The sequence below is a fragment of the Prionailurus viverrinus genome, chromosome C2, assembly GCF_022837055.1.
Source record: "Prionailurus viverrinus isolate Anna chromosome C2, UM_Priviv_1.0, whole genome shotgun sequence".
Classification (NCBI taxonomy): domain Eukaryota; kingdom Metazoa; phylum Chordata; class Mammalia; order Carnivora; family Felidae; genus Prionailurus; species Prionailurus viverrinus.
Window position 1 is genome coordinate 75,022,744 of NC_062569.1, and position 25,894 is coordinate 75,048,637.

The 25,894-nt window shown below is 39.1% G+C and overlaps 1 protein-coding gene across 4 annotated transcripts in view; it reads right to left on the bottom strand.

The window, feature by feature from the left end:
- DCUN1D1 (defective in cullin neddylation 1 domain containing 1) overlaps positions 1 to 22,802 on the bottom strand; it is a 35,046-nt gene extending 12,244 nt beyond the window's left edge. Inside the window, exons 1-4 of one of the 4 annotated variants that reach the window (XM_047875502.1) lie at positions 22,704 to 22,802; positions 5,827 to 6,043; positions 4,200 to 4,368; positions 1,581 to 1,711 (exon numbers count right to left, since the gene is read on the bottom strand). In XM_047875502.1, the coding sequence (XP_047731458.1) occupies positions 1,581 to 1,711; positions 4,200 to 4,368; positions 5,827 to 6,043; positions 22,704 to 22,715 (529 nt within the window). In that variant the 5' untranslated portion in view covers positions 22,716 to 22,802. Of the gene's footprint in view, positions 1 to 1,580; positions 1,712 to 4,199; positions 4,369 to 5,826; positions 6,044 to 18,167; positions 18,365 to 22,658 lie in introns of those variants that run through there. The other 3 variants (XM_047875504.1, XM_047875505.1, XM_047875503.1) reach the window with 3 other exon arrangements.
- Between the last annotated feature and the right edge of the window lie 3,092 nt (positions 22,803 to 25,894).

Below are 25,894 nucleotides of genomic sequence, written 5' to 3' on the forward strand. Positions count from 1 at the left end.
TAGTTTCCTGCAAGAAGAAAATTCAACCTAAACTGAAGAATCAGTTGGAAATGAGGCTCATTATCTGTCATTTTGCTTTACAGATATTTTGTAAATCTTCAATCAATTCAATCATGTTCAGTCACTCTTCAGGCCAATTCTCCAACACTAATGTTGCACATTTATCCCTTCTTCGCTAGCTTTCAACCACTTCCTCGGTATAATCCGAGGATAATTCACATAGTCCTTTTCTCAATGCTTTTTCCCTCTAACTTAAAATATAAAGAAGGATTAGTACAAGAGGCCCCTATTAGCCTCTCCAACTACTGTATCTTCAAAATCAAAAGGAAACTCACTTCCATCCCTGGGTAAGTAATTTAACCTTCCTGTGCGTGTTTCCTCATCTGTAAAATAAGGATAAAAAAATGGCTTGCACTCCATGAGTATGTATCTGGCAGGCACATGCCAGGTGATGAATTACTGAATGAAAGAATAACTCTTAAAACCGCTAAACATGAAATGAAGAAGCGTGTGTACTTAGCACACTGCCAGGCACACTGCAAGTGCACATTCAATGGAAGATACTGCCATCGTCAAAATCTTCAGTGCATCCTCATTGTCCACAAATTCCAATTTAAACATTTCTGTCCTGTTTGTAAAAGAAGCCTCTGGTTATCGAGCCTTACATCTCACCAACTTAATCTCCAAATAAGCATTCCCACTAACATCACATCAGTGTTTTCTCTCTTCTACAAAGAGGCCAAGCTTATTTCTCAAGTTTGAGACATTCATTCTTAACCATCCTCTCAAATACCTTTTATCTTCCCTTGCCTAGCCAAATACCATATCCTTTAGTTTAACATCCCATCTTGCCCAGGAAGCACTTCCCAACCATTCCTCCTTTTACTCATTTCTTCTTTTACCTAACACACTCTCACACACGTTTATTATTGTGTCTTACCTATCATTAAATCTTTCTAGGTAAACTGTAAATTACATTGTAGCTTTTACTTCCATACCCCCTAGCCATCCCCAAAGCAAGTGGATGGATATTACATACAGCATAAATTGATTGGCCTAAACTGTTAACAGTGGAAGATTATGGATAAGATTTCTGGATAAGATTATAAATGATAATCATCACTTTTATTCTTTCTTATAGCTTCTAAATAAGTCCTAACCAAAAAGAATAGATTTCTCTGGCACTCTATGACTCAGAAATCTTACAATGCCATTTCTACAGATCCACGCTGAAATAACTTATGATCCTATGATCCTATAAGATCTTCTAGATACTATATAAAATATATATAAGTAGATAAATGTACAAATGTATATCAGAATTTTAATATTTATTTTCTATATTGCAGTTCTTGAAAAAAAATCAGTAGTTCAGATATGGTATCCAGGGTAACTTATTATTGAATGTCCATGGTATTTTCTGATTAACTAGAAGTTCATTGTTTCTGTTTTCCAATAATTGGTATTTTCACAATGACTTTATGCTCAAAACACAAAACTTTCTACTACAAATCAAAAGTGACACCATCAATGTATTTGAATATATTTGAGACACCAATATAATTTTTAAAAATTCTTACCTAATCCTTTTTGTCCTGGATTCTTTGCAAAATTAAAGGTAAACTGGTAAAAATCCTTAAATCGTCCTGGTTCTTTCAATTCTTGTTCCATCTTGGGTATCTGGGCCTTTAGTTTTTCTATGCTGTCACATCTACATTGTAAAATTAAGAGTACAAAAGATAAGCTTTTTCACTATAAATTAAGGACTAAATTTACTCCTATGACAGCTTATGTTTCACAGAACTTTTTTAAAAAATCAGTTAGTTGAAGTTTCATCCTTTTAGGGGCGCCTGGGTGGCGCAGTCGGCTAAGCGTCCGACTTCAGCCAGGTCACGATCTCGCGGTCTGGGAGTTCGAGCCCCGCGTCAGGCTCTGGGCTGATGGCTCAGAGCCTGGAGCCTGTTTCCGATTCTGTGTCTCCCTCTCTCTCTGCCCCTCCCCCATTCGTACTCTGTCTCTCTCTGTCCCAAAAATAAATAAACGTTGAAAAAAAAAAATTAAAAAAAAAAAAAAAAAGAAGTTTCATCCTTTTACATTACATAAACAAGAATGGGGTTAGCTAGAGGAAGAAAAGGTCTGGAGTGATTCAATATCAGAATTACTATTTTTAAAAGAAATGAGCTATTACTTCCAATTATGTAATTCACTGGACTATCAACACACCCAAACTGTAGGAGTCAGCTGCAGTGAACAAATGAGAATGTACGGTAATCACAGTAACAATCATTAGATTAAACTGTAGCGGATACTCTTTACATGGTAACAGGTCACGAGTCCAAGTCCTCACCACTTGCTTAGGTGAGGAAGGAAGCATTCCTTTGAAAATGCGTTGTTATACAAAGCCTAATAGTAAGTATCAGCTGAGCCCCCTTCCATCTCCAACTGGTTATCTCAAATGGGTATTAAGCTTTTTCTACACTTGCGTTCAATTTCCAAGGAATTGAAAGGGTCTCTTCTCTGTACCCATCTTACTTTCCATAAAATAGCCTGAGGGCAAAAATACTCTGTACGAATTCCACCAACCCATCATCCCATTTTCCTTCTAATCATTTCTGCTTTTATTTCCCTTCTATGTTCTTTAGAACACCTTCCAGCTCATTAGTTTGTAGATGACAATTCTGATTTGGAAGTTCATTACATTTTATGTGAATTCAGTTTCAAATGGAAAAGGAGTTCTAATGAAACCTGTCCTAGCATAGAAAATTCCAACAAGTTCAGGATAGGACTGGCTTGGGAGGTAGAACACAGTGTCTAGGCCAGCTATTAATTTATTGCTCCTCAGCTTTAAACCTACCCTTCTTTGCCCTATTTCATGACTATCTGCAGTCGACTACTAATCGTTAAGACAGTTTTTCTTAGAGCTGGCTCACTGGTAGGTTCTACCAATAGAGGGCGATGAATGGATGGAAGAAGAAGAAGGACCTTTTCCTATCCCAGTTTGTTTTCTGCAGAGAGCAAGGGTTTGAGTGTGCTCGGAGCTCCCAGCAGTGTTCACCAATGGTGGCAACTCACAGGGCTCCGCAGCAAGTGGCCTCTAGCCAGTTTCTTCTCTACCAGAGTGGCAGGCAAAGCAAGCATCACAGGCACCGTATTCCTGCAGCAGCCACACCCTCTCCTCTGGAGGTCTGAATCTCAGCCTTGCAGGGATTTCTAGGTTCCTTCCTAGTTCACTTCCCTCAGCCACAAGGATGGCAGCAGCTTCTTGCAACTGCCACCGCTGTTATTACTTTGAGTTTTCTTTTTACCCCTTTTACACAATACAATGATTTAAAAAAAATTTTCTGTTCAAATTACTGCCATGGTTTTTGTGTTGTCTGGACCCCTGACTGATTACAATGTCCCTCAGGCTCAAGAATCAGAATGCCTGGGTTCAAATCCTGACTCTAATCTTTAACTAGATCCTTACCTAATTCTATAATTTCTCTGTACCTCACTTTCCTCATCTCTAAAATGGGTCTATAAACACAACTTCTCTAACAAAATTGTTGTGAGGAGGCAGGTGAAATACTAAACTTAGCATTAGTTCCTGAAATAAAATGAATGTTCAACAAATGTTAGCCATTATCACTCATCATCCACTAAAAACAGAAAGGGCAGCCTGTTACCCATCCATAGACTGAATACTTTTTCATATTCTCATTAAATAGAGACAACTAGACACCGTAAGTAAAATCTCTACCCATGACCTTTTAATGTATTGGTCCCAAGACATTTAGCTAATCAGCTGTCAAGGTATAAGTGGAACAAAAAGTGATTATAACTTCCAAGATTTTACATTCTAGGAGTTTGTTTATAAATTCAGAGTTCACAGAACCTCACAATGAGAAATGAATTATAGCTTGCTCATTTCACTTATGAATGTTAAATATTAAAGCATAGTGATTTATTTTAATGCTAATGAACCTCCCCCTTACAAACAAACGATAAAAGTATAATGTAAGTGGAATAGGGTGAACTACACAGATAACTTGACAAACCCAGAAAACTATGTAACATGGGAAGGAACTAGTATATTTATACCAATGTTTGTAGGCTGGTAAATTTTAAAACTGACATTTAAAAATTCACAACACAATTCAATTCTACATAGTAATTCTCATAGTAATATACCTAATTTCCTGTGGTAATAATATACTCACCCTAACTCTGTCATGCCATCCATGAACTCCTGTTTGGAGAACTCGCACTGTGTTGCTGCTCTGAACTTCCACGCAATGATCAACACACTAATACTGGCTGGATCGAGTGCCAGGTCATCACAGAACTGCTGTATACCATCTATTCCAATTTTATTTTCATCTTGAGGATCTTTAAAAATAACAGTGCAATAGTAAATTAGTGTTATGCCTATAACCAGAAAAAGTAATGCTTTTTATTCCATTAAAAAAAATCACAATAGATCAGAGATATGAAATGATAATATTCTAACAGATATTTTCCCCCTATATTATTTAAAGCCAGTTTGTCCCTTAATTAGCAATCTTAAGATGAACAGGAAGATACACACACACACACACACACACACACACACACACACACGGGCATTTGATATTTAAAAGTTCCACTTATTCACTGATTCATTTAATCATGTGAAAGAATGTCCCATACTCACACACATTCAGAAAATCAGATGTTCCTGTACAGGAAAAAAGGATTTTTTTCTGAACATATCCATATTTTGTTTAAGTAGGCATTCTAAGTTTACACTTATGGGGGCACCTGGGTGGCTCAGTTGGTTAAGCATCTCTGACCTTGGTCTCGGCTCAGATCATGATCTCACAGTTCGTGGGTTCGAGCCCTGCATAGAGCTCTGTGCAGACGGCACGGAGCCTACTTGGGATTTTGTCTCCCTTTCTCTCTGCCCCTCCCCTGCTCGCTTGCTCATTTGCAAAAATAAACATTAACAAAAATTGTTTCAATAAATTAACACTGTTATGTACAGAATTTGTTTTCTTAGAGCAAAGTTCATTTTACTATGACAATCATTTCTTAAGAGAAAATCAGAAAAACTGTAAACTCTGCAATTCAATCCCAATCTCAACAATATACGCATCTGTTGTCCAAATTAAAGAAAAAATTCAATTATCGATATTTACTCATCAGACAGCAAAAATTTTTAATGTAATAAAAGGAGAAAGAGGCACTCATATAGTGTGTGGTTGTATGTGATTTTATAACATCTCTAGGAATAAAAAACACGCATATCTTTTGACTCTGGGGGGTGAGTTAAGGATAAAACATAATCCCACTTTTGGAAAATTTTTGAAAGAAACTGTACACTATTTCTGTATAAACATAAAAGACGTGGAAGGACCTACACCAGGCTATTAAATTATTGGTTCCCTGAGGAAAATAAAGAAGGAGAAACTATTAGCTTTTTCTTTATTCATTATATGTTGTTTAACTTTTTAAAAGTGAATGTAATTCTTCAAAGGTTGTTAAAATATGCAGGTTTTCTTAAAATTGGTTCAGCTGAGTTTTATAAAAATGAGGGGGAAAATCCAGGCCCCCAGTCACTATTTTCAAATTGGATCATGGGGGATAAAAAAAGAGGGAAGATAAGGGAAGAAGAAATAAAGAGGCTAAGAAGAAATTTTAGTGAAAAGAAGAAAGTAATTTCTCTCAGATCTCTTGAAGTAATTCTGAGATCTACAGAGCTCTGCAGAACACATCCACCCAATTTATATTCTATGTCTGTCTGATTTCTCACAAGAAGCATGCAACTATGGAAAACCTGGTTCAAAACATTTAGTCATAAGCACTCACCTTTGTATCTATTGTATAGTTGTTCTAACTTCTTCCTGTCCAATGATCCTTTTACACTCTCTCGTATATAAAGTTCAGGATTTTGGAAAAAATTGTCTGTTGCAACATCTAACTTCCAGTCATTTTGAGACAGACAACTTACTGCTGTTTTTTCACTAGATTGTGTGAAGATCATAAACTGACGAACTTTATCCTTCTGCGATGATTTCAACTTGTTCTATTGAAACCAGAAAATAAATTGAAACTCTACGTAACATCACAGATGACTAAATATTTCTATATGGCTGACCATTCTTAGTAATACTTTTCCTCATAAAATATTAAAATATTTTGAGATTTATTTTTGATCTGTCAATCAAAAAGACAAATTTTTTAATGTGAAACGCAAAATTTGGTATTATTTTACAGAAAAAAATTAAAAAGTAAAGGAAATTCAACCACCTACATTTCTCCTAAAGGTGGATCCTGATCACATATATAAAGGCTCTAGAAGGGAAGTATAGCTAACTCTCACAATCTTAACCAAGCACAAAGCTCTAAAGGGATACAGAAGGAGTATTGGGGAAGAAAGTGACATTATCTAGCCAGCCAGAACAGTCATTGACCCCAGGGAACAATGAGATTAACAGGTGTTAGCTGCAGTCCTAAAACCCATTATAAAGGATGGAGGGTACAATTCTCCCAACCCCGCCCCCTTGTTTTCTTGCTATTTTACCAAATGTGAAAAAGCAACGAAATATGAGTACCCTACATTTCTCCTGGCGGTGTTCAGGAACCAAGATAATTATCAAGAGAATTTCCTCATATTTGCATTCAAATAGAAAGCAGTGAAATATGAACAAGTACCCTGGATCCTTCCAACGAAGGTAATTTTTAATAGAATTCTTCCTTTTTGCCCCTGAAAGAATCACCTCTTTCCTTCCGCCTGAGCCTAGCAGAGGCACTCTCCAAATAGCCTGTATACTGTAATAACCTCTTCTCACTTGCCTTATGTTGACACAGATTCATTTCTCATCTGACCTGAACCCTAAGCAAAATAAAGCAGGGCAATTAGACCCACTACTCTCCCAGTATCAAGAACTATGTTCTCCCTCCCTTCCCACCCCAATCTGGTCTACTCCTATGCAGTTTTAGCCTCCTCACTATTATTCTCCCCCCTACCAAGTCCTTAACACCATCTCTCAGCAAAATACTTGGGTTCCTGCCGAGCTACTACTGGAAGGGGAAAAAAGCACATGAGTAGGACACACATTAATAGATAGCAACTGTTCTGTAGATGAAGCAACACATCTGAGAACCCCAGAATCTTTGATCTAGCCCAAACTGATAGATCACAAACCTCAATCCCCTGATTGTACAGATGAGAAAAGAGACCCAGAAAGTTAAGGAATTTGTTCAAAAATCACCCAGGTTATTATTAGTAGAAATGGGACATGAACAGAAAGATGTCATGAATCTGAGTCTTGGTAATCTTTCCATAAACCACACTGCATGCTGTACATATTTATAAGCTTTTTGAGATTTTCAAGAAAAAGACTACCAAAGTCTAAACCCAGGATAGGTTCCTGATAGGCCAAGAAGTAATAAGCAATTCCATTCCTGCAAAATATTTCCACCTATTACAGAGTAAAAATAAGAATATGTAAAATCAAATATGAAAACCAACCCCATGTCTTGCAGTATTAAAACTGTTTATGCCCTGGAGTCTGATTTGTCAGCCACACTCTTCTCTCTCTGTAAATATGTTATTGTTTAGGATTACAGATTAAAGTTTCAACCTCTGTTCTCCATTAAAGAAACTACAAATTCACTAACTTCCTGTTACTTTAGTAATAACTTTAGTATAACTTTAGTAGTAACTCTGGAGACCAGATTAATTTGTACCACATTATACAACCCATCTCTCAGATGTCTAGGATTCTTTGCTTTTGAAAAATGTCTCCTCGTGATTTACTATTCAATTGCAACAAACCCACAATGAAATCAAATGCCAAGGAAGATACCAGTCTTATAGGAAACCACGTTGATTTGTTATTAAAAACTATTTTTAAAATGAGTATGCTTTTTTCCCTTGAGAGATATAGTATACTGACATATGTTTTAATCCTTCTTTGAAGAACAGAGAAGTATCTGACGGTCACTATGATCATCAGTGACCACTGTATAATGTTGTACAAAGTGTTGGGAAATTAACCTGGAAGTACACAGGCCACATCCAGGAAATTGCTTTTTAATTAAGCCTGAATTAACCTCTCTGTATTAACTTTTTCCCATTCTCCTAAAAGTTGGAGGCAGAAAAATAATCAGGATTACTTGGAGTTTCATCATACAGTATTAAATTCAGTGTTCTGCTCTCTGAAATTTGAAACATTTTTGTTGAAGAGAGCAAGGAGAACTATAGCTTAAGTCACTTCTGCAAGCCAAAAAGAACTGTTCAGCTTATAATGACTTCCTGCCATAGTGCCAGGTATTAGAAAATTGGGGGAACAAAGATAAAAAATCATCTTACCCACACAAACTAGTAACAAAATTATACAAATGAATCATTTAACTCCATATCTTATTTGAAAAAAAAGTATATGTAATAAATTATGCCTACATGTAAATTAAACTATTTTAACTGGTTTAAATTTCTAGTATGTGGGGCAATATCAATACATTTTAAGAAAAAGGGCTGCAGCTATCCACTTTCAACACCATAAAGGCTAATGAATGATACCTGGTGTAGAACTGACTGGATGGGTTCCTGATAGGCCAAGAAGCAATAAGCAATTCCATTCCTGCAAAGTCTGGTAAGTACCCTCCCTTTTTGTACTTAAAATGTACTCTTACCATTTTTCTCTCAGTTCTCTGTGCCTAGAATCAATCTTAATCATGTGTTTCCCCTCTACTAGGGAAGATCCACTCAATTCCGTAATCTCAAAGGCTGTCCTAGAGCAAAGCTAAAGTGTACTACATACAGCTGCCCCTTCCCACATCTCTAGAGCCCTCTAACACTCCTACTTTTTTCCCCAGGCTACATGGGAGTACCAGGCAAAGTTTTCTGATTTTGAGTATGGCATCAAAGGTTTAAATTTCTATCAACTTAAGGAAGAGAAAAAGGGTATTTAACCAGCAAAAAGAAAATTATTTCATAGGGGATAAGAGGGTGGACAGAAAACTGAAAAAGAAAAAAACAGATGGATTTTCTCTATTTCTACTACAAATGCAGTGGGGATCTTCCTAAGAGCAAAAACATGTGACAACTACAATGATTCAGCACTCATAAGTATATGTCATTCACTTTAAGATTTATTTAAAAGGAACACACTAGATAAAGCATTAAATAAGATGAGACAATACAATCTTCAGTACTCAAATATGAAAATTATCTAAATATTGTCAAATTTTCAAGGAAATTCAAGATTGAAATAAGTAAAATGTATGAAATATAGGATATATTCTGATTATTTTTAATTCTAGCAAAAAAAGAGAGAGAATGGAGGCAGGGAGGAGAGAGGGGAGGGGAATAGAAAAAAAGAAGTGTTGTCTTTTGTAACAGAAAGTTAATTACAATTGTATGTGGTTACCAATGTTAGAAATATTACTATAATCTGGACAGTAAAAAGCACTTATTTGCTCATCTTTCCAAAATAAAAAATGTGGTAATCAACACATTGTTTAATACTTAAATCCAGCACATGTCTGCAATTTTTTTTCACTCAATGTATGAAAAAATTTTTTTAAGAAATTTATGAATCACATTTAAAATAACAGTTTAGGGGCGCCTGGGTGGCGCAGTCGGTTAAGCGTCCGACTTCAGCCAGGTCACGATCTCGCGGTCCGCGAGTTCGAGCCCCGCGTCAGGCTCTGGGCGGATGGCTCGGAGCCTGGAGCCTGTTTCCGATTCTGTGTCTCCCTCTCTCTCTGCCCCTCCCCCATTCATGCTCTGTCTCTCTCTGTCCCAAAAATAAAAAACGTTGAAAAAAAAATTTAAAATAACAGTTTATCTGGAAAACAATAAACACAATACTCTGGACGTAGCCAAGTTATCATGTAGTCAAGTACATCTTACCACTGATCCTATAAAGTCTATAGCGATAGAAGAATGGAGACAGAAATGCTCCACAAATAAAAATAACAATGATCACGAATTTCCACGAATAAAAATTTTTATTTCCACGAATTTTTATTATTATTTCCACGAATAAAAATAATGAACATGGAGAAGTATTTCCTAGTCAACTAAGTCCTAACAATTCCAAAATGGAAATGCTTTTAAGCAATATTTTTTAAGCAAAAAATTAAAACACATTTATATCTATTATTCTGAATTTTCAACTTCTCACCCTTGAAGTTTCAAATTCAGTCTGAACTCCAAAAAGAAAAATACCAAGGTCTTTATATTTTAAATGAATTAGTTTTCTAACTCAATTCTAGTTCTCTCAGGATTTGATGAACCTAGCTCCCAAAGACCATGCTTTAAAAAAATCAAAACACTGTTGGGGCGCCTGGGTGGCGCAGTCGGTTAAGCGTCCGACTTCAGCCAGGTCACGATCTCGCGGTCCGTGAGTTCGAGCCCCGAGTCAGGCTCTGGACTGATGGCTCAGAGCCTGGAGCCTGTTTCCGATTCTGTGTCTCCCTCTCTCTCTGCCCCTCCCCCGTTCATGCTCTGTCTCTCTCTGTCCCAAAAATAAATAAACGTTGAAAAAAAAATTAAAAAAAAAAAATCAAAACACTGTAATGATCACCCATAGTTCTAACAGCTGTGTATAGCTTCTCATGGGTTTACTATCTGATTAACAATTTAACTTCACCTGAAACTTAGAAGACCTAGTTTAAGTCCAGAAAAACCATACCTTCCATGTATGATACACAGTATTCAGCAGATATAACCAAACGTTACCCATATCCCAAACCATTCATCTATGAAAGACTTTTCCATAAAATTACAGGTCTGAAGTCAAAAGTGCAAGGAAAAAAATCAATTCAACTTATGAGACTACCCACTCCTGGAGAAGACTTTCACCTAGGGGCAAAGTTCTGCAGGAAAGCCAGACTAAGAATCTAGGTAGGAGAAGCTAGAAATCCTCTTCCCCTCTACCTGCACAGAGAGGCAATATATGATTAGCGTAGAGTAGTGCAGACTCTCAAACCAGACTGGCAGGATTTTAATCCCACCTATGCCTCTTAATTGCTGTGTGACTTTGGGAAAATTACTTAACCTCTCTCTGTGTGCTTCAATTTCCTCATCTGTAAACAGGGTGTGAAGGTTACGTAAATTCAGGCTAAACTCTTAGAACTGTACCTGGCACATATATGGTAAGGAGTCCTTTCAAGTCCATGAAGAATACTACAGAGAAAAAATAATAATTGTATGCAAATAGAAAAATATGATTAACAATCAATCAGAAAACTAGCAACTAACATTTGAGTTCCTAGTGGGTGCCAACACTGTGCTAGGCATTTAAATTACTAACAATCCTTCAAGGTCGTTATCACTGATTCCATTTTACCAATGAGAATACTAAGCCTCAGAGTTCAATTTATCTAAGGACAGACTTCTATAAAAAGTAGTGGAGCCAGGAATGAAACCATGCTGCCTGGCTTCAAAGGCTTGCAGTCTTTCCATTTACTCTATATTATCATCAAGTGAAAGAGAAAACAAAAAGTGCCAAAGTGCAACCACTGACTAATTATATGTGAACTGGAAGGAGGAAGGGAATTGTGAGCTGGATTTTTTCACCTATCTTTATGGAAAAGTTAAATAAGTAATCAATTGACCTTTCCCCATTCTAATGTAAACAATTTGCATTCTGACTAAAAAACTGTCCATTAAGTATTCCCTCACAACCTAACTAAAAGGCTAATTTAGGGATGAAACTTCCCTTTTAGAAGTTTTTAAGGAGAGGAGAAGAGGGTGATGGGTTATTTTTTAAGAAAAGTTAATTTTTTTAAAAAAGTAATTCAACAGGAAGAAAAATGTTTATTGTCATGTCATAGTCTATTTTTAAAGATAACCACAATCTACAGTTTTAAATGTACAAAGATGGAAAACGGCGGGGGGGGGGGGCACTGAAACTCAGGATTTCCTTTTCCAATGACAAGGCTTGAAACCCAGAGAAAATACAAATACATGTATAGGTTATGCCCCCAAAATATAAGCAAATGAGTACAATTTCAAATATTCAGCAAAACAAAAACCAGTATTATTTTAAATTATAATCTGCAGTTTAGAATAATTATTTATGGTTAGGCCTATGCCTCTTACCATTCATCCAAAAACCTTCCTGTACTTTCAACGACAAACTCTTCTCTAAGAGGTGCTTATACCAATGCTAAATCAAACATGGAATAATATACTATGTAATACTGTAGTCAATGATGTTTCAAATAATATCAAGTCACTGTAAAAAGTATTTCAGAAAGTACATTTGTAAGATTCAAACTGGTTTTGTATGTTGCTAAATTTTGTTTGGTTCTATATGATTTTCCTCATAGGTTTTTAGAAAGTATTCTGGGGTGCCTGGGTGGCTCAGTTGGTTGGGTGTCCAACTTCAGCTCAGGTCATGATCTCGCAGTTAGTGGGTTCAAGCCCCGCATCAGGCTCTGTGCAGACAGGTTGGAGCGTGGAGCCTGGAGCCTGCTTTGGATTCTGTGTCTCCCTCTCTCTCTGTCCCTCCCCTGCTCACACACTGTCTCTGTCTCTCAAAAATTAAAAAAAAAAAAAAAAAAAAAAAAGTTAAAAAAAATTAAAAAAAAAAAAAAAAGTATTCTGGGGGCTCCTGGTTAGTTCATTCAGTCAAGCATGCAACCCCTGATCTCAGGATTGTGAGTTCAAGGCCCACACTGGGGGTGGAGCCTACTTAAAATTAAAAAAAAAAAAAAAAAAAAAAATTTTTTTTAATATATAAATTTAAAGGATTTTCTCCTCCTCACCTAAGAATTAATAGATTATTCAAAAGATGACTTCCACTGTAAATGGAATAAATGTTTTGATTTTAGCAACTGTTTTGACTATTAAAAAGTTATTTTTGTTAAATCCTGATTATCTAGAACAGGATAGAAATAACACTCTTAAAATACTTGTGTTAGCCATCATATTTCAATTGATTCTCCCAATCTTATTACTGGAATTTCTAACAAGCAGTCAAGGTAGCTAATTTATTTTTTTTTTAATTTTTTTTTCAACGTTTATTTATTTTTGGGACAGAGGGAGACAGAGCATGAACGGGGGAGGGGCAGAGAGAGAGGGAGACACAGAATCGGAAACAGGCTCCAGGCTCTGAGCCATCAGCCCAGAGCCCGACGCGGGGCTCGAACCCACGGACCGCGAGATCGTGACCTGGCTGAAGTCGGACGCTTAACCGACTGCGCCACCCAGGCGCCCCAAGGTAGCTAATTTAAACTTACTTCTCCTCTCCATAAACATCTTCTCTAAAGAAATCTCGAATTAACAAAAAGATTACTCAGGCAAAAACAAAACAAAAGAACAAAGAATGAATTAAATAAGATTTTTAAAGTTCCATAGTTAAATAACTTATAATAATGACTAGCATTAAAAAGTCATGTGATATTTGTTTCATAAAGAGAATAAATGATCCTTGAAAAATGAAATCTCCTAATTCTAAGATCTGGTATCTATTCAAATCCTAAATCCAAAAATATTAGAATCCTATGAATAATAAATGAGCACTCTAAATGTTTACTGAAATGAAAATACACTAATATAACAAAGATATGGGACATGAACTTCAGCAATTTATCTGCTGCTGAATGCCATGTTCAGTGTTGAGGGATTCAAAAGTGTAATGCAACAGAATTCTTTAAAGAACTCTAAAAGTAGATCTCTCTTAAAATTTTACAATACAAACAAGCAGTCTAAGCACTGTTAGTGATTAGGTATCAACTACTTAAAAATGGATTCAATAAAGTGATGAAAAATGCTTTACTGGCACTTTTCTCTTCTGTTTTTGCTTTTTCTTAGGTGGGGTGTGTACACCTAAAATGAGTAGGTAAACTAGACAGTCAGCAGGTTATTCAAGAGCTTATTTGTGTCCACAAAGCAACTGAATCCTATTTGGAACTATGTCTCTTCATCAAATGTCATGGCTAATGCTATCACAACTTGAACACCACACACTGAAATTTAAAAGGAAGTTTTCTCACAGATTTTCATTATGCCTGACCCAACCTATAAGGCAATAATGGAAACAGCCACTTGACTGAAATAAGCTCAGCTTTTTTAAAACTTACAACAAAAAACCACCACCACGAGAGTTAATTTTACTTTCAACTTTTTTACTGTATGTACCAAAAGAGTGTTAATTTTTCAATTACTTAGATGTTTACATCAGATCATTTCATTTGATACAGAAAAAAACTAGGTCACTACAAAATATGATAGGGAAGAAACAAGAATGAAACTAATCAAAAATTTCACACCTATACTGAAAGAGTGCCTGCTAAGTTTAAAAAAAGAAAAGAAAGAAAGAAAAAAAAAGGAGGGTTAAACAAAGTATGTTAATCAGAGACCAGGCTTCTAAACCATGCTCTGCCACATACTAGCTCTTTACCTTGGTCAAATAATTTAGAACCAGTAAACCTCCATTTCCAGATATATTAAAAGGAGGTAAGAGTATCCACCTCATAGACTGGAGATTAATAAGTTGTAAATTGTCTGATTAGCAGACACAATGTTCTTAATAAATGTTAATGTCCTTCTTTCTCCCCAAAGGTCCAATTTTCTGCATGTAGTTATTAAACTTCGTACAAACTACTAGAACACATTCTAAAACAATCTACGGAAGAGGTTTCGTTTTTATTAACTAGCATGGTTAGGTAAACTCAATGGTCAACTAGTTTTTATTAAAGATGAGACAGTCATCTTAAACAGAATTCAAAACCCTCTACACAGAAGCTACATGGTAAAGAAAACTATAATAAGGGTTATTTTTTAAAGGGTTGTTTTAAAAAAATAAGGGTTGCTTTAAAAAATAATTATCTACAATATTGTAATACGACACTATGGGAGAACAGAAATAGTCTATCATACCACTCAAAATCTCTCAGCGGCTTCCCATTTCTCTTGGAGTAAAAACCCAATATCCTTACAATTCCCAACCATGCCCATTTCCACCCCTTCCTGCTCAGATCGCATCAGCTCCAATGCCCAATATGCCCTTTTCCTCCATACACAATGCTCCAGTCACTGGTCTCACTGTTCCTCAAATTCTCTCTACCACATTTCTTCATGGCTTAATCCTTCCTCTCCCTAGTCTGCTCAAAATTCACCTCATCACCGGTGCAGACACCACTACCCCTGTGCCCCCAATTCCCCTCCTTAACACTGCTTTTCTCCCATAGCACTTAACACCCTCTAACATAGAAGAAAAAGATATATTATGTTTATTATTTGTGTCTTCCTACTAAAATGTAGCCCTCTCAAGAGGTGGGATTTTCATCTTTTCAGTGAAAGAAAGACACACACACACACACACACACACACACCCACCCACCCACCCACCCACCCACCCAGTTCCCAGAACAGTGGTTGGCACACAGTGTTTCAATAAATAATTACTGAAATGAATTAAGACCCTCCTTTACTTGTGCCTATGCAAAACAATGTGAAACAAGTTCTAAACAGACACCTTAAACAGGGCTACATTCATTTGGACTCATAAACTCTGTATTTATTGAAAATATAATCTTAAATTTCAAAGTCCACACATTTTTTAGAAAGCCATTAAAAGCACTGTAATTAACATCCATTAGTCATCCATTTGAATTTTGTTATTTAACATATTCATTAATAATACATGGATTTTCCTCTGCTTAAATGAATAATGTAATTTAATTTCAAATCCAGTTTTCACAATTCCTCTAGATTTCATGTGAGTTAAAAGATTACATATACTACAAATACTGGGGGAAACAGTAAACCAGGAGCAAAGTTTCAGTTCTGCAACAAACAAACAAACAAACAAACAAATCAAAACCTCCTTGATTCTCAATTTCTTCTTCTGTAGAAGGGAAAAGGAGTAAAACAGATGATCTCTGGAACCAGTTCTGACTCCTACTATGATGCCGTGAATCTATAAAAATTTAGTAGGTTACAAAGTACATACTTTTAACACATCTAACAGAAATTAGAATAAAAATTTTTAGCTGAACAGAACTTTAGAAATCATCAAATTCAATCCTGTCATCTGACAAATAAGAAAACAACCTAGAAGTTTTGAATACTTTTAAAAATATTTTCAGGAGTAATAGAATATTGTCTAGTTTTGGGGTTATTTTTGGTCTAAGTAGTCAGGTTAACTGAACAATTTTTTTATACAAAATATTTCAGATATCCCATCATTTAAGCCTGCCCTAGAATTGACGATATGCCTTCTAGAAATAAGCCTAGCTAAATACACAGAAAAACAATAGCCCAAAAACTATTAAGAAACAATTATATATTTATGATGAAAACTTAACTACAAAATTCTTATGGCCTAACTTCTATTAGAGGACATGGTGATTTCGTTTCTAACTAACAAGAGCATACCAAGACAACTCTAGTGACATGATCGGAGTTCAGCCACAGAAAGTGTTTTAAATTAGTGATACGCTGCCACTACTGGTATAATTAGATGAGTTATGGCTAAGTTCCAAAACTAGCTAATTTAATATTAACAAAAGGAGAGAAGCTTAAGAGCTCCAATCCAAGCTGAACTCTTGCATGAACCACATGAATCCTGAATTCCTGAACAGGTGATGAGCATTATCAAGAGCTGTTTCCAGAGGATGCTGATGATTTACAGAGTATTATGAACAGAGCACATGTCAGTGCTCTCTCAGAGTGTTTACCGGGCAATTACATTTCATTACTTCAAACTTACTACTCATCTACATGCCAAGAGCCTCGAAACTTCAGGAGTAACGTCTGTGACCATCAAAATACTTTAAAAATTTTAGAAACTGTTCAGATGCCCCAGCAGATCTTTCAACACTGCAGTATCACTCTAAACGTTAACCTGGACTTCACGGCAAAGTTTTCTTACAAATACAAATGGCAAATTTTCATGAAACTTACCTCTGAATATATGACAAACTATAACCACATATCCGTACATGATACCAAAATTCTGCTAAGTTGGAGGCTGGGGCTAGATAAGTGTCATTCAGAAGAAATAAGACCAACTAAAAGCAAAGATACTGGGGCATTCCCTTAACACAGACACACACATACGCCCTCCTCAAAGAGGCCTTTATGTTCCCCAGGAGCAAAAGGACAACAATATCATTTTTACTGTCTATTCATACAGTAACCTGCATGGAATTCAACTCATGCTCAGACTATAATACCAAACCTCACTTCTAAAAAACAGAGAACGAAAACAGAGTTATTTACATGATTACCAAAATGTAAACAGATAACTTGACTACCTACCACTTCTTCAAGCTAAGACGATTTTTTCTCCAAACAAAAAAATAAGAGGGGGAATAACTTGACAAACTGTTTTTTAAAAAATCACAAATGTCTTTAACTGGCATAATAAAGCAATTACTCCCCCCACCCCAAGCAAATAAAACATGTGCTCAAAAGGTAGCAAGTCTGTTTCTCCTAATTTCATGAAACGAGAACAGGTTGCACTTCCGTACTCCCCGCCCCCCCCCCCACGTCCCCTAAGCTCAGCGGTTTCTCCTGTTCTCAGCGGAGAGGCGCCTATAACCTCCACCAACTGGCCAGTTAAACTCTCCTTTTCCAAAAGCACGGGGCGCATCAAGAGGTGATGCAGAAAGGAAAAGGGCTAATACCCCGCCCCAAGCGAAACTGCCTGGAGACTTGAGGGGTGTTGGAGCTGGGAGCGGAGGAGGGAGAGGAGCGCCGGGAAAGTCTTTCCTTCTCGCCGGCGGGGCGGAGGGGGAAGCCCCGGCTTCGGGGCGGGGGGAGGCTCCTCACCCGGAACCCCGGACCCCGGTCAGACACAATAGAGCCGGCGAGGGGGCCCGGCAAGGGCAGGGCCGTTGCCCCATCCCCTCCCCCCGCCCCAACGCCTCCCTCACCCGCGCCGGGCCGGCGAGGGGCACTGGGGGCCTCTCCCCGCGCCCCAAACTCCCGGGGCTCCCGACTAGGCCCAGCTCCGCTCCGCCTCCTCGGCTCTCGCGTAGCGGCGGCGCCGGGGCGGGAAGGGGCGAAGGAGGAAGGGAGAGAAGGGGAGGAGAGCCCCGCCGGAGAGCGGACGGAGGCCGCGGGCCGGAGGCTCGGGGCGGCGGGGTCGCCACGGGGCGGAGGGCGGCGGGGCGGGGGTGCGCAGCTGCGCCGGCCCCCAGCCGGCGGGGCGGGCGGGCGGGCGGCCGCAGTGCCTCACCATGTTGGTGTCCTCCAGGCCTCTCCCCTCCTCCTCCGGCTCCGCAGCGAATGGACGGCGGCGGCAGCGGCGGCTCCTCTCACGGGCTTGCCGGGCTCCCGCTCATGCGCAGTGCGGGACGGCCCCGGCGCGGCCCGAGGAGGCAGCCCCGGGCTTCGGGGAGGCGGAGGGACTGGGGCGGGCGTCCGGCACCCCGCGCGGGGCTTCCCCGGGGCGCGGGGTCCCCCGGGGCGGGGGGGCGCGGGTGGGGCAGGGGGGCGACGCACGCCCTCCGCGCGCCGACATCCTCCCGCCGCGCCTGGCGGTCTCCGGCGGGGTGGGGGGCCGCAGGACACCCACCTCCGCTTCCTACGCGCTCCTTCCGCCGTCGGACGGCGCCGGTACACCAACTCGAGGAGAGGATGAGCGCTGCTCAGTAACTTGAGCAGATGGGGAGACTGGAAGGGATAGGACTGAGGGGCTAGGCTAGATCCATCCCAAACCACCGCTTCCCAACAAGACCACCCCTCAAAAGGGAAGAAAATAGTGAAAACACCTCCACCTCGTATTTTCCTGTTTGCCCCACAGTTGCCCCTGGACTGTATCAGGTCCCCCATGTGGACATACGAGAGGAGAGGAGAACTTATCTAGCCTCATGGGAGCGGTAATGTCCTTTATGGCACAGGTTCTTCCCAGACCTAAGTGTCCGCTGAGAAGCCAGTGGAGTGGCCTTGGAGCTCTCAGCCAGAAGGACTGAGAAGGCCCCATGCATGCAACTAGTGGCAGAAGTTGCAATATCAACATCTACTGCTTGCTCTAAATATTCCCTCAGTTCAACCTTACTAGGATAAATTTTGGGAGGTAACTGTGGAACGTGTTTTTTTGTTTTTTTCTTTTTTGACGGGGGGCGGGGAGGGGATTGACGTCACTCCAGGTGGACTGTCCAGGTTTGACCTATTCTTGGCACTAAGTCAGGTGAGGCTGAGAATACCAGGGTTCTGAGTTGGGGGTCAAATACGGGAATGTGCTTGAAGGGAGTTCAAAACACTCTTTGGAGTGTGGTCCCTGCCCTTAAGAATTTGACTATCCAGTTGGAGAGATGAGACACTTTCACACATGAAGGAAGGAAATAAGAAAACAGGTAATGAAACAAACAATCAGAAAATCACATCTAAGACTGAGCCAAGAGTTTGGATGTGTTTCAGAAAAGAACCAACTCGAATCAACCTGTTATCACTATCCTCACCAACACCCCTGTCCCCCCAACACAGGCATAAGCTACCAGATCAACCCTGCAACTTCACAGTTTTGAAGTTCTTATCAAAGCATCAGAACTTCTTTGGCAACTTCCCAGGGCCACTTAACACTTCCTGGAGCCAGCCATGTATCAGGAGCTCCCAGAACTCTACCAAAACAGATCTTTGGCCACCACAGCTCCTTGCTAGGTTTTGGGTAAACAGCTTGGTGAAGACAGGCCAGATCTGCCTCATGCACCAAGCCTGAAGTGGGACCACATCCAAGGATGTTCTCCAGGTATTCACCTAGATTGGAGGGAATATTAACATCTAGGGTCTTAATGAAGAGGAGTCACTATATCTCTTTCCTATGATAATAGCTCACAGGTTTTCTTCAGCTTTTTTTCCTATTTGCCAAGTCTGAAGTACAATTCTCAGTTCTCATTCTGACTCCTCCCATGCAATTGAACATTTCTTCCTTGAATTCCTTCTCCATCATTTTCCATGTTTCCACTTTCTTCTACGTTTCCTCTTTCTGTGACCGCTCTTCTTTGCTGGCTCAGCTTTCTTTGGCTGTACAATGTTCCAGAACCGTCCCTGAATCTCTTCCTGTGTATAACCTGTGTCATGCACTCACTCACATTCCCACATGTCAACTGCTACCTAGATCTTCAGGAGTACTGAATGTTGACTTCCAGCTCCTGAGTGGCAGGCCTAAACACTAAATTTTGGTCACATCATAGGCCCATCCATCTTGACAAATCCAAAACCTTATCCCCAAGCCTGCTTTTCTTCCAGTCTTTTTACCAGATCACCCAAACTAGAAGTCCAAGAGTCATCCACAACTCCTTCTACTTCATCTCCCTTAATCTAATCGGTTAACAACTCTCATCAATTTTACCTCAAAAATATAACTTTGAATCTCCACTCTATCCTCCACCCCTCAGCAGAGCCGTTATTGTATCTTTTCTCATCAATAATCTCTTAGCTTATCTGACCTCTATACATTCCCCAATGCTCCAGAGTTATCTCTTTATAATACAAAACCTAATTTGTTCCTTAAAATTCTCTACTGGCTCCATGAACGTGAGCCTCGTTGGTGTGACATAGGAGGCTCTCTCCCCTTAATCTGTCCACCTATCTTGTCATTTCCCACCTCCTTCCACACAAATACACCTCATATTTCAGTTTTAACAAGCCAAGCCTGCCATACTACTTTGTGTCTCCTTGCTTTCTCTTATTCTGCTATCCCTGGCATAGGGGCTAACACTGATTAAGGGCTTTCCATGTTCTGCCATGTTCTGACTTTCCAAGTCATGCCTTGCACTGTTCTAAGCCCATGGCACATAACTAACTCACATAATCCTCACTTTTGTCCTATGAGCTATGCTCAGTGATTATGCCCATTCTACAGAGGAGAAAACTGAAGCACAGAAAGGTTAAATAACATGCCTAAGTTTCCTTGGCTGGTAAGTAGTAAAGCTGGAGTTTAAACCCATATAGTCTGGCCACAGACTATTCTCTTAACTACCACTCTGTATTTCCTACCAAGACCTCATACTCAATTCAAAAACCATCTTCTCTGTGATTATCTCCTGACCTCATTCCTGGATTCCAGCAGTTAGGCATTGTTTTTTTCATTCTGCACTTCTATGACACCTTGTATACACTTCTTTTACACTTAGGACATCTTGACATCATATGATAATCATTTATCTGCATGACCACCACCCCTGACTCCTCCAGGTGAGAGACCCAGTTGCATACATCTTTTTCAGTGTCAAAGCAAGTGCCTGATACATATGACAGATGTATGTGCTACATAACAGTTAAAAGAAAGAAGATATCTGATATCTGTTGATTTGCCTTAAGACTATGCCTATGTTGTTTATTATTGTAATGGAATGTCTGTCCTCCTTGGCAGATGTATGTTATAGCATACGGTCAGATGGTAAATGTAGTAGCAACTGTACCCATTACTGCACTTACAAGCTATAGTACTGAATGTGAAATGGAGGATTATTACTCAGTCATCATTACTGAGAAAAATATATTTGTTAAAATTTTCCTGATTATTTTAAAAATGGAAATGTCCTGAAGATAAAGTATAAATTACAATATTTGATCATATTCATTAACATGTTTGTATTACTTTTTTGTCATGAGCTTTCAAATTTTTAAGATTTTGAGGGTTTTTGTTAAGAACAGAATTTGTAAAGATTTTTTTCAAAGTGACAATCTCAATACAAATAAGATGGAACCATCTAGCTGAAATCCACTATCCTCCTTCCCTGTGTGTGTGTGTGTGTGTGTGTGTGTGTGTATACACATCTATATATATAACACACATGTATGGTGTGTATGTGTATATATATGTATACATACATACACACAGAGAAAGTACATGCACAATATATATTCACTGTACATCTATAGCTACGTAGACTAATATAGAATATCTGTAGATGGTATAATTTTTCAAGGTAAAACATGCAAGTATTTGAAAATGAATTGCCTCAGATGTTTAAAAATTCACGTTAAGATATATATATATTCGCTGATAAAAATTGTTACAGTTCTGTTTAAAGAAACATGTGAAACCAGGGTTCCATACTTTAAAAATCTGTCTTTTAGCAAAGAGAAAGAGCAAAAGTAATCTGAAAAGACAGATTGCTAACATTTCTGGTAGTTCATCCAGCTAAAATTAAGCCTGCAGGGTAACTATGTATACATAGTTACAGTTCAAAGGCACTAGTCTGGGACGCACAGCCACCACCCTCCCACACTTAACTTGGGTGGACTCAATTTTGCCCAACATTTACATAAATGTGCCTATTGAATTCAAGCTCGCCTATTTATAAATATGTAAGAGTAAATGAGACTGACCAATACAACCTATTTGAGTAAAACGTGGCCTTTAGGTCTTATTGATCCAGAATTATAATATTTTAAAGGGTGAAGGAGACAAGATGAGGCCTCAGGGGCAGGGATGGGCCCTCGTTGTAGTTGCAAAAAGTCTAATGTAAGAGCCATGGTTGCAAATTAACGCCTAACTCATCAGAGTGGGGGAAGAGATGGAAGCCTTTTGACTCTCCCTCCCTGGTAAGCATTTTCAGAGCAGCCAAAGAGATGACCGACTGCCTAGGACTTTTCCCCCACATTCTGAACTATTTAAAAATGAATCCTTAATCAGAACAAAAGGAGGAAACTTAAGGACTGTCCCTAGAAAAATGAACACCACTGACCCCTTCACACAAAAGAGCCAACAAAGGGTCACCTCTAAATTTACAAAAGGGGGTATTCACCAGAGCCAGTCTGTCACCTCAAGGTACATGTGGATCTGTTGATTTGAGCTGCTCCACACTCATGGTAGAAGAATGGACTTGCAGTAACAGCTGAGACTGGAGGGCCAGTGATGGGAAACTACCTGAGACCATCACTGATGATGTCACAATGTCCCACTGTCCTGAGGTGTCCATCTTGCACCTCCCTGCCCAGCCCCGCTTGGTCCCTCCTACATGAGACCGCAGCTCAGCCTGGGTGTCTGTCTTGGACAGCTCTGGTCAGTTGCAGAGAGTAAATTTGTTAAAATCATAAAGACTGAAACAATTCTACAGGTAGTACAGTAGATGGTCCTCTAGAATCCAGAGTGTTTATCCCTTGATACTTTTGGTATCCTCACAAAGGCGTGTGCCTTAGTGGAAATGCTGGTGTGGAACCAACACCTTGCTTTCCTGTCTTTCTTCAGTGGATAGTACGGAAGGCATACACGTTTCCCTGGGACTTGGTATTCTCAATTACAAAATAAAAAGATTGGGTTGAATTGTAAAAAGTTTCAATCAAACCCTACGCTTGTTTGATTCCTTCCTGGTCCACTATTATGAGCTGTCCACAAAGCCTGTCTCATTCATTCACTCATTCATTCATTTCTAAGTGTATGAAATACCTACAATAACACTGTATGGCAGGTATAATGCATGCTGCAAATATGAGGCACATATGAAATTTAAAATTTTCTAGTAGTGGGGCACCTGGGTGGCTCAGTTGGTTAAGCATCTGACTCTTGGTTTCAGCTCAGGGCATGATCTCACAGTTTGTTAGTTCGAGCCCCACATCGGGCTCCACACTGACAATATGGAGACTGCTTTGGATTCTCTCTCTCTCTCTCTCTCTCTCTCTCTCTCTTCTCTCTCTCTCCCCCTCTGTCCCCTCTCTACCCCTCCCCTGCTCACGCTGTTTCTGTCTCTCTCAAAATAAATAAATAAACTTTAATTAGAAAAAATAAAAAATAAAATTTTCTAGTAGTGACATTTAAAAGCCTGAAACAGGCTTCACCTATTTTGTTTTTAACATCTAACCTAAGATATCCAAAATATCAGCATTTTAACATGTACTCAATATAAAACATTGAGGTAGTTTACATTCTTTTTTTTCATGGCAAGTCTTTAAAATCTGATATGTATTTTATACTTAAAGTGCATCTGAATTTGGACTAGTCACATTTCAAGTGGTCAGTTGCCACATATGGCTACTATATTGGCCAGCACAGGCCCACACAGTGTCTGGCCACTGGAAATAGATGCTTCACAAGTGGGAGAAATAAGCACTCTTACTTCCAGGAAATAAAAACCAAAGTAAACCTGAAATATCTATATATATCCAATAGTAGTACAAAAATATTTAGTATTAGGGAAGCTAACGTAGTTCAACTGGGAAAAAAAAATTGGCAAGAGGACAATATGAAGCCTGTAAATATATCAAAATAATAAATATATGAATAAGTGAATTAATAATATACACGATTATATATATGTAACATTTTCAGTATATATAGCAAACTAGGAAAGTCACCTGTACAAATTTGTAAATGTCTACCATACACACATATCTGCCTGACTCTGACCGTGTCATCCTGTTAAACGTGATTTGTGTACAAGGTTTTTTCAGTCAAAATAAGACATATGAAACACTAAAACACATCACAGCCACTTTAGAGTTTTCAGGGCTTTTTTCAGGGCTGTCCAGCAAAACAGTATCTAGTAAGTTAATGCCATTTTCTCCATTTCCATTAAGATAGGTCACCCTTTTCAAAGAAATTATTTGGGATGGATGAAGAGAGAAGAGTTGGTGAAAGGGGAGATTTGTGTGCAAATAGTGTAAAATTTTTTAAATATTAGTATCAGGGTCAGAGTAGCCTAAAGCGCTGCAAAACAGAAAACATACAAATAACAAAAAGCTAAGTTGTGAGATTATCATTTTGAAAATAAATATACAGAAAGAGGAAGTCAATGAAGGAGTCTGCAAGTGAAGCCCAAATGAGTTAATGTGCTGTGAGAGACCAGGGAGAACCCCCTTCAGGACATTTGGGAAAGGAGATGATTAGGCAAAATTCTTTATAGAGAAAATGCGACGTGGCCATTCTCAACCGACAGAAAGGAAAACGTTGTGGTGGCATATCAGCACTTTGAAACAAAATGATGAATTTTAGAGAATTTGAAGAGGTCCCTCAATTTTTGTCGACAGCCTGACCTGATAGAGGGGTGTGGGGAAGGGGGGGAGGGGGTTGAGTGGGGAGGCAGGGGGCACGAGGGCTTAGGGTCAGGCCTAGTGGGCTAGCGCTGGTGACAGCACAATCGGCAGATCAGGTCTGGCTGGAAAGAACAGCCAGTGGGAGGGGTTAGGAGAGAGGCAGGGATTATCTTCATTCCTGATCGATAGGATACAGCCCTACAGAGTAACAACATAGCTGTGAAACGTGTAAGAGAATACCTCCCCAAGGCTGGGCATATGTGACATACCTCGGGTGAAGTGTATGGCTCAGAGCCCAGGTCTTAGTCCACCAGCCCAGAGCCAGGTGTTTCATTTGATTTTTTATCTGAGAAGAGTCTAAGATTTGTTTCTAATGCCTTCAGCTGGATGATTTCTCAAAAGAAGTAATGAATATTGTTAAGTCCTTTATGAAGTCACGGCAGTCAGAATTTTTTTCCGGCGATGTTATCTTTACATTATTTAAAATTCAGATCCCTTGTTATTATTGCTTACATTTGTATTTCTTTTGTATAAGTTACAAACTGAGGAGTGGCATCAGCTTTGAAACTTTGGAAATAGGCCTAGGGGTTATATGAGAGACTCATGGCCTAAGACAACTGTGTTCTAAATTGTCTATCTCCATATGACTGGGCAAATCACACCTGTCTTCTTGGAGCCTCAACTCCTCTGACTGGCGAGTTTAGATTCGATAAATCCTTAATTTCCTTCCAGCTTCAAATCTGAGCTTCCTTCAAAAGTCTAGGAAGTATAATTGTTCTCATTCAGTCATGTATTTCAACATTCATTGAACACCTACGTATCAGCCACAGTAAGAGGTACTAGAAATACAAAGAACAAGCCAAACGGTCCCGGCATCCCTGCGCACCTACCTAGGAAATCAGAATCAGGTGATATGGAAACTATGGGAGGTGGGAAAAGAGTCTCTGAGATGGTTGTGTAAGTACTGCATCTGAGAAGCCCAGC